The 16,689-nt window shown below is 34.6% G+C and overlaps 6 protein-coding genes across 6 annotated transcripts in view; all 6 read left to right on the plus strand.

The window, feature by feature from the left end:
- The window catches only part of LOC117101569 (histone H3-like), a 3,827-nt gene extending 2,419 nt beyond the window's left edge, over positions 1 to 1,408 (plus strand). The window contains exon 2 of the mRNA XM_033241551.1: positions 806 to 1,408. Coding sequence (XP_033097442.1) covers positions 806 to 1,245 — 440 coding nt within the window. The 3' untranslated portion in view covers positions 1,246 to 1,408. The remainder of the gene's footprint in view (positions 1 to 805) is intronic.
- Positions 1 to 3,913, plus strand: part of LOC117101566 (histone H2B, gonadal-like) — a 15,989-nt gene extending 12,076 nt beyond the window's left edge. Inside the window, exon 2 of the mRNA XM_033241548.1 lies at positions 3,776 to 3,913. Within this exon, the coding sequence (XP_033097439.1) occupies positions 3,776 to 3,884 (109 nt within the window). The 3' untranslated portion in view covers positions 3,885 to 3,913. The remainder of the gene's footprint in view (positions 1 to 3,775) is intronic.
- Positions 3,914 to 4,280: 367 nt separating this feature from the next.
- Positions 4,281 to 5,649, plus strand: LOC117101565 (late histone H2A.2.2). The gene has a single exon (XM_033241547.1). The coding sequence runs from the start codon at positions 5,219 to 5,221 to the stop codon at positions 5,594 to 5,596; it is 378 nt and encodes a 125-aa protein (XP_033097438.1). The 5' UTR covers positions 4,281 to 5,218; the 3' UTR covers positions 5,597 to 5,649.
- A 1,807-nt stretch (positions 5,650 to 7,456) lies between these two features.
- LOC117101567 (histone H2B, gonadal-like) lies at positions 7,457 to 7,848 on the plus strand. Its single transcript, XM_033241549.1, has one exon. The coding sequence runs from the start codon at positions 7,465 to 7,467 to the stop codon at positions 7,831 to 7,833; it is 369 nt and encodes a 122-aa protein (XP_033097440.1). The 5' UTR covers positions 7,457 to 7,464; the 3' UTR covers positions 7,834 to 7,848.
- A 3,576-nt stretch (positions 7,849 to 11,424) lies between these two features.
- Positions 11,425 to 12,101, plus strand: LOC117101615 (histone H1.1, embryonic-like). Its single transcript, XM_033241618.1, has one exon. The coding sequence runs from the start codon at positions 11,470 to 11,472 to the stop codon at positions 12,049 to 12,051; it is 582 nt and encodes a 193-aa protein (XP_033097509.1). The 5' UTR covers positions 11,425 to 11,469; the 3' UTR covers positions 12,052 to 12,101.
- A 554-nt stretch (positions 12,102 to 12,655) lies between these two features.
- On the plus strand, positions 12,656 to 16,451 carry LOC117101571 (histone H3-like). The gene is made up of 2 exons (XM_033241552.1): positions 12,656 to 13,854; positions 15,871 to 16,451. The coding sequence occupies exons 1-2, from the start codon at positions 13,562 to 13,564 to the stop codon at positions 16,310 to 16,312; spliced, it is 735 nt and encodes a 244-aa protein (XP_033097443.1). The 5' UTR covers positions 12,656 to 13,561; the 3' UTR covers positions 16,313 to 16,451.
- Positions 16,452 to 16,689: the final 238 nt, after the last annotated feature.

Raw genomic sequence — 16,689 nt, forward strand, 5'->3', positions numbered from 1 at the left:
ATTTTTTTTTTTTTTATTTTATTTTATTTTATTGAATATATATATATATATATATATATATGTATTATATATATATACATATATATGTGTATGTGTGTATATTCATATATATGTATATAGAATATAATATAACGTAACAGTAAAGAAACTTAAATATGTAAGATGTTGACTTTAGAAACACTAAAATTTATTAGGTGAATATTTCGGCTACTCCTGTAGTCTTTGTCACCGCTTCGAAACTACCGTAGTGTAGAACTTTAAGAAATGCTTAACTAATAAAAGAAATGATCAACCAAAGTGCATGTATAAAAGAGTACACAGTTATAAAACTTAAAGTAGTGGTTAATCGAAACGAACATCCAAAGTGAAAGTAAACAGAATAAAACAAAAAACAAATATAGAGCAAACAAAACAACCAATTTGCATCCAAACTGAAAACTTATACAATATGTACACACAAATACATATACAGTATATATACATACATATATACTGTATATGCATTCATATACATATTATACATACACACCTATACTTATACATCACTTTACACACTACGTACATATACACCCTATATAGATTACATATATAAGTACAGTATGTATATCACCATTTGAAATTCCAAACAAAGAACAATTAGAATAAAGGTCACTTCAAATTGACAAGGCTATTTACTCTGAATCAATAAAGACTTTTAGGAAAGAACGCGCCATACTTTACGGACGTGTTCTTAAGCACCTATTTGACCAATCACGTTGGTTTTTCTAAAACCGGCTTAATATATAAGCACATGACATTTTCGAAGCTAAGCATCAATTCAAATTAAAAACAGAAATGGCTCGTACAAAGCAAACTGCCCGTAAATCTACCGGAGGAAAAGCTCCCCGAAAACAACTTGCGACCAAGGCAGCACGTAAAAGTGCACCAGCCACCGGTGGTGTCAAGAAGCCTCATCGTTACAGGCCTGGAACCGTCGCTCTCCGTGAGATTCGTCGATACCAGAAGAGCACCGAGCTTCTCATCCGCAAGCTCCCATTCCAACGTCTAGTCAGAGAAATCGCCCAAGATTTCAAAACCGATCTCCGATTCCAAAGTTCTGCCGTCATGGCTCTTCAAGAGGCTAGCGAAGCTTACTTGGTCGGTCTTTTCGAAGATACCAACTTGTGTGCTATCCACGCTAAACGTGTAACCATTATGCCGAAAGACATCCAACTGGCCCGCCGTATACGCGGTGAACGTGCATAAGCTGTCATCAGTTATTTCAAACCAAAAGGCTCTTTTCAGAGCCACAATTTGTTTAAAAGAGAAGGAAGCAATATTTGTCTTGTCTTTGTGTTTATTTTATATATTTTATTTTTTGACACCCTGTTATAACAATAATATATCTTATGTGCTATATCTGCAACGAGGAGATTAACTGATATAAGACGTAGGGGCCTATAATCTTGTATATAAACGGTGTGTATATATATATATTTATTCTGTCTTATAAACTTATTTCCAATCTACGTGGAGTATACATTTAAGCTATATATATATATATATATATATATGTATATATATATATGGACATGATAAAAAAAAATAATAATACAGTATATATATATATATATATATTATATATATATATATATATATATAGAATCTGTCTCTTATACACATCTAGATGTGTATAAGAGACAGTTATATATATATATATATATAATCTGTGTGGTTAGTAATCAAAGACACAAGGTTATGTTTGTGTATGTATGTATATAGGAGCATTTACCTAAAGGTCGAATTCAAGTTTATCATTGAAAATTAGTAAAAATTAAGTCATGTTGCAGTCTCGCAAAATTTAATTCTCTGGTTGTATCAGATGATTTACATAAATAAAAAATGATGGATATCTTCAATTTCACCACTTCAGCATAAGGTACACTGATCAGTTATTTCTTTAGACCATTTGCAGGTCCTGGGGTGATGTGTTAGGTCTTGATTTCAATTATACCCTTGCCCCCATAACATTACTTTTGGTTAGTTTCTTCAAGAAAGATATTTCTCAAGTCCTCGTAGAGATTTTAATTTTGAATAATCTTCAAGAGGACTTTTGGTTAATTTGGTTTGCCCACTAAATGTTGTATGAGTCTGCAACAAGTATATCAACAGTTCTAAAAAAAAAAAAGAATTAAAAGAAAAGTTATCCTAATTGAAAACTTGTTCAAACATATTTAAATCGTTTCATTTAGCAAGTTTATTCTTACACAAATCAACAAATGTGTAATTTAACATATCAAAGTTGCAATTGAGTTGAAGCGTGCAATGGGTTAAGGTATTCGGCCACCAATTTTCATTCATATTTATTACACGGTTAATTAATTTAATTTTAGTAAAATTTCATGTGTTTTTGATAACGGGGTCCAGCCAAAATCCCCATGCTTCTTGAGGTGTGCAGCGAAGAGCCTTAAGTAGATATCTGGTCCGGTGTAATTGTAGTTTTTCTAAGTCATTATTTTGTATAATTAATTGATGGAAGCGCTATTGTCTTCCAGAGAATACTACCATAATAGAATCTATTAAAATCATCAAGGTTTCCAATTATACCATTAATATACGAAATTAAGCGGTTTCTTTTTTAAATCATATGTTGGTATTGGTTAGGTGCTTTTTGATTTGAGGAAATTATAACTTCCAAATATTTATAGCAATCTAACTCATGAATTTTTCACCAATATTCCATTGTTTCTCCCGGTTAATAAGTTTTCCTCAGAGTTTTTTCATTATTGAAACTTGACTTCTACTCCTTTGCACACTTCCCTGCGATATCTAACATTTTTATCATTTCGTGTTCATTATTTGCCAATAAAACAACACCATCGGCCCAAAAAATAATTGGGGGTCTACCAATTCAAAAGGGCCCGCAGCAGATCCACGAACAAAAAATGTGGGGTTCTTTAAATTAGACCAGTTTAATTCGGGATAAAATATCCCCAACTAAACAATTAGAGCAGGCCTAAAGTTTTAAAATCTTCAATATCAATTTGTATTTTTTTAAACTATGTACATTGTGATTTTACACGTTTTTACACTCTTATTTGTGTGTATAACATATCTCTATTATATTTTATGTTTAAAGAGAATTAATCGTTGTCAAGATAGCAGAATAAAATCAATATCGTACCACAGATATATTTACACACATTATTAGTAATGTGTTATTATCTGCCATATACTAATTATTTGTATTTACTTAACTTGGAAATTGGGCGTCATTTCAATTGCATTGTCATTTTACTGTAACTAATTTTTGGCGCGTGTTTAGAAAAATAGGTTTGATAATGACTCATATGCTGTTGATTAGCCCGCATAGCACAATTATCACCAATTCAATAAATCGCGCGTTTTCCACAACCAATAGGAACCATTGAGATAATACAGCCGACCGAGAAGTCCTACTTTGCATATCTCACTCTATAAATACCGTGCTCGTTCAGACGTTCGTCACTCATCTATTTGTAGACCACATAGAAAACATGCCTCCAAAAACTTCAGGAAAAGCTGCCAAAAAAGCCGGTAAGGCTAAGGCCGTCAGAACTGGCGACAAGAAGAGAAGACGTAAGCGCAAGGAGAGCTACAGCATCTACATCTACAAGGTGTTGAAGCAAGTTCACCCAGACACTGGTATCTCCAGCAGAGCCATGGGAATCATGAACAGCTTCGTCAACGATATCTTCGAACGTATTGCTGGTGAAGCATCTCGTCTTGCTCACTACAACAAGAAATCCACCATCACCAGCAGGGAAGTCCAAACTGCTGTTCGTCTTTTGCTGCCCGGTGAATTGGCCAAACATGCCGTATCTGAAGGCACCAAGGCTGTCACCAAATACACCAGCTCCAAGTAAACTACATTACTCTGCTGTCTCAAACCAAACGGCTCTTTTCAGAGCCACCAAAAGTTCAAAAGAGATTTGTGTGCAATATTTGTACAGTGTGTGTTATTCCTTATTTAGGCCTAGTCTAAATATTCTGAACAAAAAATGGCCAACTTTATAAACGAAATACACATCAAATTCAGAATTCAACTTTATTGCAATCGTACATAGTGATTGGATAAAATAATTTACAGTACAAGAATAGACAAAAAATTATAATACATACTCCCAAGTATTGAAATACACGCCGTTCCTGATGATGACATAAATATTGAATCCCAACACGATGGAGTATGTATTATACTTTCTTAGAATAGATTTCTTAGAAAACATTCAAATAAAAGACAAACACCAACATTTATGGGAAAAAGCATCACAAATTAATAGATGTCCTTAACATGATTTATAATTATATACGGCAAAAATAAGGTCAATATTCAACATCAAAGGTATAAAATCATTTTCCTACGTGAATATACTAAATTAAGTATCTCAAATAGGAAGGCTACCTTGCAGCTTTTTACTTTCATTACGCTAGTAATATTACAACAATTAATCTGCAATATAAATACCCCTGTTTTTCAATTGTCACGATATGTTAATGGAAGATAATTTAGGGGAAGATAGGTCCTTCGCTAAATGACATGCATAGAGATTATTTTACTTCAAAATAAAATATTTATTACATTTACCAGCCAGTTTACCACTAGTACTGTATGGCACATTGTGCAACTTTAATTAAACTAACAATTCAGTTGATATCTTTTTATAATTAGGGCCTAAGTTGATATTTATATTACGGAGATAGCATTGGCATGTTCTGTGATAAAATCTAAAAATAATATTACCATGAATCAAATTAAAGCACTGAATTGATTAAAGAATATAAAGTCATTAAAAAAAATACCCTTTGTGTGGAAATAAAAAACATTATTTTAGCGAGTTTCTATGTATTTTATCACAGACGGTATATCCTTTACTTTATTGACTATATTAACAATTTAGTAATACTGTACCACGTTACTGTATATTTATTATAAAATATAATGCTGTACCTGCAATTTTACAGTACTGAATAGACTACCTGCATACGCCAATGATTTCCAATAAATTTGTAACTTCCCGCCAAATGAACAATAGAACGGTATTAGGTCACAAATAAGCCAAGGCGGGAGTGTCTGTGATTGGTTAATCCAGTGAGCGCTAGAAGCCAAACGCAACACTAGAGCAGGGTATATAAACGTAACTATTTTGTTAAATAATTATCCATTCTCGATTTTAGTAAAACCGAAACACGAAATAAAATGTCTGGACGTGGTAAAGGAGGAAAAGCTAAGGGAAAGGCCAAGAGCCGATCAAGCCGTGCTGGACTTCAGTTCCCAGTCGGTCGTGTTCACCGATTCTTGCGAAAGGGTAACTATGCATCTCGAGTCGGTGCTGGTGCCCCAGTCTACATGGCTGCTGTACTCGAGTACCTGACTGCTGAAATCTTGGAGTTGGCTGGCAACGCTGCCCGTGACAACAAGAAGAGCAGAATCATCCCCCGTCATCTTCAACTTGCTATCCGTAATGATGAAGAGTTGAACCGTCTTCTCGGAAGTGTGACCATCGCACAAGGAGGTGTATTGCCAAACATCCAGGCTGTACTTCTGCCAAAGAAGACCCAGGCCAAGTCCAAGTAGATTCCATCAACTAGGCCTATCTTCTCAAACCAAACGGCTCTTTTCAGAGCCACCAAATACACAAAAGAGATTTGAAACATGGCTGCTAAATTGTGTGCATTTGATGTGACTGTAGTGTGTTGTATGTATGACACGCATGACAGTATTTTATGTATGAAATAAAAATGTGTTGTCCCCCTTTCTCCGTCTCGGTAAATTCATCTTTCTTGAATAGCACGGTCAAAATAGATATATTTTACATACCGTGATGGAGAAAACAGGCACTAAAAATCTGTAACTTAAAGCTATCAGATATTACAACACGTATAACAAAAATATACACATAATAACCGATTTTTACAGCATTTATAATCGTTGCTAGCAAATTATTCATATTTATTTAGACACACTTATTGCAGTGACAATCATTTTTAAAAAAATACAATAAGGTACAGTGGATAAAGGTAGGCAATTTTAATCTTAAGATAGCAGAATAATAATAATAATAATAAGATGACAAAAAATGACAAATACAGTAAATAGGCTAACTGATCTCGACAAAAAGTACAGACTTGACCTAAGTGGCACTTATTAGCTACATATAGTTCTTTTCTGTTTTGTGATGAAATCATCACATGTATTCAACATAATCATATCATAATACACTTTTTTTTTTATAAGAACCAGTAAAATTTTGACCAGGCTCAGTGTTCTTATTTTTCGGCCGATTTCAGACTCAAGATGTTCTTATTTTGTTCTTATTTTTACATACTTTTCAAATATAGAAAAAAAATGGCCCCCGAAAAAAAGGCCCTGGTAAAAATGACCCTGAACGACAGGTAGGTACTACTGTATAGAGGGTTTACATAATCACACCGTCGTCATAAGGTACAGATATGATTTTTGGGGGGTTTTTTTAAGTTTTTTGAAATAAAAATATCATTTGACATTTTACCTCAGCCTCAATTTGTTCTTATTTTGTTCTTAATTTTTAAGCAATTTCAGCCTCAGTGTTCTTATAAAATGTGTTCTTATAAAAAAAAAAGTGTACTTCCTAATATAATGTTTAATATTTTATTTCACCTTTAGGCACTATGACCAAAGATATATCAAACAGTGAACAAATTTTTATAAGAACATTGAGGCTGAAATTGCTTAAAAATGAAAAACTAATAAGAACAAATTGTGGCCGAGATAAAATGTCCAATTTGTGAAGCCAATTCAAAAGGGTGCACAGGGGGTCCGCTAGATTTCCAAATTTTCAAAATAAGAAATTCTAAAAATTTAAAAATCTTAACATCAAGGCTTTTTTGCCATGTGCATTATGATTTTACACATCTTTACACTCTCATTTGTGTGTATAGAAATATATCTCCATTATAGTTTATTTTTTAAAAATCTACGTTTGAATTAATTGTTGTTAAGACAGCAGAATAAAATCAATCATACCACAGATACTATATTTATACACATTAGTACTGTATCATTATCCGCCATGCTGAAAGTATTAATTACTTGTATTATTATCTGCCATACTGTACTATAGTGTTAAGTACTTGTTTTACTCACCTTGGAAATTGGGCGCCATTTCAATTTCATTGCCATTTTCTGTAACTAACTTTAGGCGCGTGCTATTTTGAACAAAAACAATTTTGGGCGTTGTAATAGGAGCTAGAATAATAGGTTCTTTGATAAGGTCTTCTATGCGGTTAAAGCCCGCATAGCACAATTATCACCAATTCAATAAATCGCGCGTTTTCCACAACCAATAGGAACCCTTGAGATAATACAGCCGAACGAGAAGTCCTACTTTGCATATATCACTCTATAAATACCGTGCTCGCTCAAACGTTCGTCACTCATCTATTCGTAGACTATACATAGAAAACATGCCTCCAAAAACTTCAGGAAAAGCTGCCAAAAAAGCCGGTAAGGCTAAGGCCGTCAGAACTGGTGACAAGAAGAGAAGACGTAAGCGCAAGGAAAGCTACAGCATCTACATCTACAAGGTGTTGAAGCAAGTTCACCCAGACACTGGTATCTCAAGCAGAGCTATGGGAATCATGAACAGCTTCGTCAACGATATCTTCGAACGTATTGCCGGTGAAGCATCTCGTCTTGCTCACTACAACAAGAAATCTACCATCACCAGCAGGGAAGTCCAAACTGCCGTTCGTCTTTTACTGCCCGGTGAATTGGCTAAACATGCCGTATCCGAAGGCACCAAGGCTGTCACCAAATACACCAGCTCCAAGTAAACTACATTACTCTGCAATTTCAAACCAAACGGCTCTTTTCAGAGCCACCAAAAGTTCAAAAGAGATTTGTGTGCAATATCTGTAGGCCTATGTGTTGATTTAATTTACGTAAAGCAATATAGTAGCTTGAGTTCTAGGGGATAATTATAACACAAACAGTATCCTTCTTCAGGTGATTGTATAAGTAATGCGAAAGCTTGTGTTTCATATAATTATCAAATCAAATCTTTTATTGACTCTATACAGACACCATTTACATCAGCGGCACTCAGGAGGTCCGTCAATCATAACAAATAACTTAAAAGAAAGACACTTAACTAGAAATATACATTAAAAACCACCTTTTATTTTTTATTTATTTATTTATTTTATTTATTTTTTTATTTATTTGAATAAATGCATATCAAATTACTAAATATACAAACACGTAAATACAAATACTGTATACATATATACATATAGTATACACATGCACGAGCACATATATATATATACATGTATATATGTATATATATATATATATATTTTTTAGGGTTATCAACTACAATGGATTCAAAATATTAATATTTCATTCAAATTTATATATTTTGCCAACTTTTAAACGATAAATTCTAGTAAACAGTTTTTAATTTATCCGTAAAATACATATTGGTATAGGCCCAAAATGTGTGTTACTTTGTGGAAACCTATTCTTGTAAAGTTGATCATTAATTTTTTTGGATTTTTTTCTTTATGTGTCCGTTCATATATGATTCCAATCCATACTATAAACCGCACCCCTATTAAGAGGGCACAAAGAGATTGAGATACTCTCTTAGTGTGCCAATTGGTCAAATCAATACATTTTCCACTCCTATTGGAGACTATATATTTGTTATTTATTATATTACATTTTTTTTATGGTATCACTACAACTACAATGGATTCAAAATAACAATATTTCATTCAAATCTATATATTTTGCCAACTTTTAAACGATAAATTATAGTAAACAATTTTGAATTTACCCTTAAAATAGATATTGGTATAGGAACAGAGCGTGGGTTACTATGTATAACCTAATCTTGTCAATTGACCATTAATTTATGGGGATTTTTTTAAAAAATGTTTTATGTTATTTTTTTTCATTATGTGTTCGTTCACATAGGATTCCAATCCACCATAACCTGCACCCCTATTAGGAGGAGCCTAAGGGGTTGGGACACCCTCTAAGTGTGCCAGTTGGTCAAATCAATACATTTTCCACCCCTATTAAAGGACACTATATTTTTTCTTATCATATTGCTATTTTATGGTATCACTACAATGGCTTCAAAATAACAATATTTCGTTCAAATTTATATATTTTGCCAACTTTTAAGCGATAAATTCTAGTAAACAGTTTTGAATTTATCCTTAAAATAGATATTGGTATAGGAACACAGCGTTTATTACTTTGTATAACCTAATCTTGTCAATTGACCATTAATTTATGGGGATTTTTCCTTGCTTATGTGTTCTTTCATTTAGAATTCCAATCAATCTGTAACCTGCACCCTGATTTCAAAGTCACTACTCTATTTGTAATGTCGCTAAACGTTAAAAGCGGTGCAAACAAAATTCATAATGAATTGTTTACGCGTTCATTTATTTCTTACTTCTTACGGTGTAGTTTTCCAACGGTTAAAATAACAAATTATCAATGGTATAAACTGAATGATTTAAAGAACGGTGTACACATTAGGGATATATTTAAACTGAACCAACGGTTCAACTGAGATATAAAGATATAAAAGAAATATCTATAAGATATGCTGTCTGCAAATGAACACGGGATTATTAAACTAATTTAATCATTATGGTTTCCAAAGATAAATACTAAAGATAAATATTAAATATAAACTCACATCACTGAGTCTCCTTGGTGTATAGTAGGCAAAGGTATAATTACTGTATGTAGTTGTCTCCTATGTCTACAGCTTCTAACGGGGATAGGCCTATGTGTAAAATGTATTAGATATACCGTAACTTACATTCTCAGGCCCGTGTCCGGGGGGGGGGGGGGGTTCATTGGAACCTCTTTTTCTAGCAAACCCCCCCCCCCCTTTTTTTTTCTGGCGAAACCCCCTCTTTAAATTTCCCAAATAAGTCCTCCAACCCAACTATTGCACTGCAGACCCACCCAGGCAGACATTTTCAAACATATTTGCTTTTATAGCATTATTTAGACCCATAATTAAAGCACAAAAATCCTCTTGCTTTGGGGGTTTCGCCGACCCCACCGGGGCTTCGACTGTGGACCTCGCGCCCAAAAAACCCACCGCACCCCCAGGAAGAACCTGGCTATGGGCCTGCATCCTGTAACTTAATCCACATTAGTATTAATATGGACACTAATTAATCTAGCTACTGACTTTTGTAAGATGGGTAATAACAAGTAGGCCTATCAATACATATAATAATTATTTCAAATGTTAATTAATCCTCTGAAGTATTAAAGATAATAAGGCATCAACAAGTGCAAATTATACTGATATACATTGTAAGTCTATTAACCCTATTATAAAGATAAAATAAGTGATAGCTTGTGTTAGCTATTAAATATATAATATTTTATTCAAATTTATATATTTTGCCGACTTCTAAGCAATAAATTCTAGTATACAGTTTTAAATTTATCCTCAAAATAGATACTGGTGTAGGCCTACAGTGCGTTTCACTTTGTATAACCATGGATGTATACCCTATACTGTACTACTGTATAAGCAAATAGATATAACGAACTAGTATATAAAGATAAAATAATTAATAGTTTGTGTTAGCTAAAATATATAATATTAATTTTAAATGTTAATAATCCATCTAAAGTAAGATAACAAGACTTTAACATCACGAAGTGCAAATTATACTATACTATACATTACAGGCCTATTAAGCCTCTGTAATATAATGAGAAAGTAGATATAAAAGACTAGTAGGCCTATATCAAGATAAAATAAGTTATCATTATTTGTGTTAGCTAAGTTAAAGAAATTATGTTTAAAATCGTTAGTGTACTGTAACTAAAGGATAATCTGTAGCGCCATTAATATTTCTATAAAAAAAATAACGATCAAGGTGTCTGTGCAAGCTGTCTACATTATCGTTTCAAAATTGCATATAAAGCATATTCTAAATGATTATTTTCTTCCTTTTTACTTAAAAATATAGCATAAAGTTCTCATGTTGCTATATTTTTCTATAATTTTGTTTATATAATTGTCATTAACAGTATTTAAATATGTTCATAATTTAGAAAAAATATTGAGTCTAATGTTTGTTAGTGTACTTCGTCGTAACACTTTGAATTTATGATTTAAAACTATGTTATAATGAAAAACAAGGTATTAAAGAATATTATACAAGTAAATTTAAATATGTAAGTATAAAAATATGCTTTTTAATGAAGTATAAACACAGAAGGAAACACAATTTAGTACAAAAAAATTATTTTGTAACAACAATCGTGAAAGCGCGATTTCAATTCAGGGTTCTACGCTGTGTTATTCTCGGTCCGCAATAACGGAATAAGTACCGTCGTTTGTTGAACACTGCACGAATCATTCACTAGCGTTTGCTTAGTATTGTACTAACTTGTTGCTCTAATTCCTATTCGACATGGCTGACCAAGCTAAATCTAAGAAGTCTGCACCTAAGAAGCCAGCAGCTCACCCAACTTACATCGACATGATCACGGCCGCTATCGGTGCTTTGAAGGAGAGGAATGGTTCTTCTCGTCAAGCTATTGCTAAGTACATCCTGGCCAACTACAAGGTTGATGCTACCAGTATGAAGACCCATCTTCGTATGGCTCTAAAGCGTGGGGTTGATAACAAGAAACTTGTCCAGCCCAAAGGTACTGGAGCCAGCGGTTCATTCAAGTTAAACCAAGCTGCAGCAAAGGCTGATGCGGCTGCTAAAGCAAAGAAGGAAAAGGCCAAGAAAAAGGCAGCAGCAGATAAGGAAAAGAAGGCAGCCAAGAAGGCGACAAAGAAGCCTAAGAAACCAGCGGCCAAGAAAGCAAAGAAACCAGCGGCCAAGAAAGCTACCAAATCACCGAAGAAGGCTAAAAAGTCTGAAAAGAAGGCATCCAAGCCAAAGAAAGCTTCCAAGTCTCCTAAGAAGCCGAAGTCAAAGAAGCCGAAAAAGCCAAAAGCAAAGAAGGCATCTAAGTCTCCAAAGAAGGCTGCCAAGAAGTAAATTCTTCACATACTACTTTCCAAACCAAACGGCTCTTTTCAGAGCCACCATTTGAACAAAAGAGAATGATTGCTTGCCTAATGTATTTGTCTTGTTTGTGTACTGTAATATTTGGTTAACAAATTTATTTTCTGGTCTGATTGGAATTATTTTTTTTGGTCAAAGGTAGTATATATTTACATGAATACATCATACTGTACACATAACATACACCTACACAGGCGTATACACATCTCTATTATATTTTCATAAATACATCATACTGTACACATGACATATACCTACACAGAGGTATACACATCTCTATTATTTTATTTTCTCTGATTATATGAAGTGCAAATTTATATATGCCCACTTAATAGCAATACATGTCCTGCACACAATATACAGATATTAAAATTAATTATAGGCTTAAATGTAATTATACAGATATGTTTACAATAATTATGATTCGTGTTGTGTAATCCTGTTACGAAACACTTAGTGTGATAGCCCATGCAGCTCACCATTATTAGTAAGGTATCCTCAATATAAAATACACTTGTAAATAAAATAGATTTTTTTTTTATAATAATGGAAGGGAATCGGCCATAAACATATTAGCTTATTAATAATAACAATGGTTAGCTCAGATGGCAAGGAATGCGTTCTCCTGCCTAAATTCGCCCCATACACACATGCATATAAACGTACATACTTACTGCTTATATACAGTACAATATACGGGGTTACATTAGGTGCACATTTACTTATTTACATATCTATGTCTAAAAATTGAACAATAGTGTCAAATGTGTAAGGGTTTCATTCCTAGAATCCATAGGTAGGAAATTGCTGCCCGACAGCGATTTTTTTTTTTTTTTTGCTGCCAGCGAAAAAGAATTAACAACGCTATGCGGCCAGCCAAGCAACATTGGCTAGAAAACCCGTTGTTTTTTTTTTACGGCCCGACACCGATTCTGTATGTAAAGGGTAACATTCAAAACTGAGAATAAAGTTGTGTAAAAGCAGTGCTTGGAGGTTTTCAGAAGCTCACTAAACATCAAAGTTTGGGTGCGGCCCTCGGTGTTAAAACAAAAATTTCGCTTTGGCCCTCCGAGCGATTTCTATGCCCACCTTTGCTACAGTCCTACTATTAAATACAAACGGAAATTTATACATCAAATATATGAAGATTATGAAGATAAACAACTAATCAAGAGTAATTTGTTGTAAAACCCACAAGATGAGATATGAAGACGTTTAGGCAGGTTTCGTTGATTTATTATTGACTCTCCCACAGAAACGTACAAAAAATTGTTGGAAATTCCCGCTATTATTTCACTTTGTCAAAACTCCCGCTAAACAAGGTTTCACGAGGTCATTGCATGACGAACAACGTGCATGACGCGATTAAGAACTGCTATTGACAAAAGTAGCTCATTTTACGTCCGCATACAGTGTATATTTTATTCAGCGTACACCGTACCAAGCACATTTGGAATCAGAATTCTGAATACGAACAGTCAGTATGTCTGGACGTGGTAAAGGAGGAAAAGGACTTGGAAAAGGAGGCGCTAAGCGTCATCGTAAAGTTTTGCGTGATAACATCCAGGGTATCACCAAACCAGCTATCCGTCGTCTTGCTCGTCGTGGTGGTGTCAAACGTATTTCTGGTCTCATCTACGAAGAGACCCGTGGTGTATTGAAAGTATTCCTGGAGAATGTCATCCGTGATGCTGTCACATACACCGAGCACGCCAAGAGAAAGACCGTCACCGCCATGGATGTCGTCTACGCCTTGAAGAGACAAGGCCGAACCCTGTACGGATTCGGTGGATAAGCTACTCATTTCCCTCAAAACAAACGGCTCTTTTCAGAGCCACCATTTGAACAAAAGAGAATGATTGCTTCTGCCTATGTATTTTCACGTGTTATAAACAGATTGTATTCTTAAAAAGTATCGTAACTCATGAGAAAAAGGCTTTGGCAACACCAAATAGTGCAGCCTAGCAAAAGCTTATGTCGCAGTACAGTATATGATATTCAAAATAGGTTTGATGCGATAAAAAGAAAGTATCGCTAAATGGTTATAACAGCTCAGCGGGGAACAAATTTGAATCAAAATATATAAAAATTTTAATTTATATTCGCCTAAAAGAAAATGATTGCTTGCCCAGCACTAGCTATTTGGATGGTTTTCTTTCTGTATTCTATATATATATTAAACATATTATAATAGTGTTTAAGAGGGGTTTTACAGTTCTATGATATCCAATACAACGCATTAATATGTGCCTTCAGGTGTGGTGTTGAAGGCATTTCTGTGCGGTTGACGAATCTCTGTTGATGCTTGTGAATATACAGTACAGAATAGGCCTACATATGAATAAATTGTCAAAACAATTTACTGTAAATGCAAATACCAAAACACACCAAAATTTAAAATCGGAGACATCAATTTCAGTGACACTTCATCTCCATTCAAAAAGATTATTTTTTAAATTGAATTAGTGAGAACATTACACATATGAATACAGTATAGATATCCATTCAAAAAGATTATTTTTTTAATTGAATTAGTGAGAACATTACACATATGAATACAGTATAGATATTCGATCGAGTGTATGACTTTAGGACACGTAGCAGATAAGGACAGTGTTCCAACATTGTAATGGCGTAACTAATAACGTTGACTAATGAATGTTCATGTTGATACAGTAGTACGTTTTAAATACCATATTTTATGTCATTAGGTTTAACAGCATAACTAGACAAAATATAATACCTGAAGATGTGCCTTTTATACAATGTTATTATAAGCTCTTTTAACGAAGGAGATGTGACATTAAATATACCCGTTATCTAGGAAAAAGCCAACAGTTTTGTCGTTAGTTCTGGACTTCAAACGGCATGAAACCTAGGCGAAGATCCAACGTGCGCCCCGTCCGTAAGTCCGTTTTGACACAAAATTTTTAAATTTCAGTGAATTGAAATTTAAAAAAATACAAAATGCCAAACCCACCCCACACACCTCCGTTTGAAAATTCTTGATCCACCGCGGCCCCTGAAACCAAGTAAATACTATTTGTAATAATTAATGTGTTTTGGTTCTATCCTAAACTTATGTAGCAATTTCGGTAAAATAAGACAATAGGCACAGTAGTTATCAATATCAATACAGTTTAATTATATATACTTAAGCCCCTCTCCCACAAGGGTTTTTTTCAGCATACGAGTTACAAGAGAATGCCGAGTTGCTAACTCGGCAAAAACTCGTAGGACGATTCGGAAAGCTCGGAGAGGACTCTCACCTACTCGTAGCAGCTCTGAACTCGTGGCGCTAATTTTGAACATGTTCAAAATTATCGCCACGAGTAGATAACTCGTAGTAAACTCGAAGAACTCGGGGTACTCTTACTTAGCTCGTACACTACTCTGGATACTCGTCGGCGGTTTTGTCATCTACGAGTTTGATGCGAGCACCCAAAAACGAGTACGAGTAAGCACGAGCGCACCGAGTTGGCTCGTACCTAACTCGTATCTAATTTGGTACAAACTTCTTACGCTCGTAACAATCTCGTAGTTAACTCGTTCCAAAGATCACGAGTTTTAACTCGTAGAAATCGTACGACTCTTAGGTGGGAGAGGGGCTTTACAGTGCTGTACCAGTGTACAAATACAAAAAACGCGCGAATTCAGAATTCACTGCACTAGAGTGACCTGATTGGTCGAATCGATGCTGAAAAACACGTCCGTAAAATTCGGACCAATCAGAATGGTTTTTAACAAACGTCTTCTCAATATAAATTTCAGTCTTTGAAAATTGATCATCAGTGTTACTGTTACACGTAATTTGAAAATAAAAATGGCTCGTACTAAGCAAACCGCCCGTAAATCTACCGGAGGTAAAGCTCCCCGAAAACAACTTGCTACCAAGGCAGCACGTAAAAGTGCTCCGGCCACCGGTGGTGTCAAGAAGCCTCATCGTTACAGGCCTGGAACCGTCGCTCTCCGTGAGATCCGTCGTTACCAGAAGAGCACCGAACTCCTCATCCGCAAGCTACCCTTCCAACGTCTTGTCCGAGAAATCGCCCAAGATTTCAAAACCGATCTCCGATTCCAGAGTTCTGCCGTCATGGCTCTTCAAGAGGCTAGCGAAGCTTACTTGGTCGGTCTTTTCGAAGATACCAACCTGTGCGCTATCCACGCCAAACGTGTAACTATTATGCCGAAAGACATCCAACTAGCCCGCCGTATCCGTGGTGAACGTGCATAAGCTGTATCATCAGTTATTTCAAACCAAAAGGCTCTTTTCAGAGCCACAACTTGTTCAAAAGAGAAAAAGTATTTTGTCTACCGTATAGTTTCTCCATGTTTTATAATGTGTCTGTTTTTCTTAATTAAAAATCTACATAAAATCTTCACGTTATTTATCTTGATATACACAGCCCCTATATATAATATAATTATATATTATCAAGTCTACGTAACAGTTTACAGTACATAGGTCTATATGATATAGTACGTAAAATATACGGAACATCTTTACGTTATTTATCTATTTGATAGATATACAGCCCCCATATATGTAAATATAGATTAAAAGGCAAAATACTGGAAAACAACAATGCTGTGGGAAACAATGGCTGGATC

The sequence above is a fragment of the Anneissia japonica genome, unplaced genomic scaffold (genome assembly GCF_011630105.1).
Source record: "Anneissia japonica isolate Jap-2015-1 unplaced genomic scaffold, ASM1163010v1 scaffold17412_len611537_cov169, whole genome shotgun sequence".
In the NCBI taxonomy this organism is placed as follows: Eukaryota; Metazoa; Echinodermata; class Crinoidea; order Comatulida; family Comatulidae; genus Anneissia; species Anneissia japonica.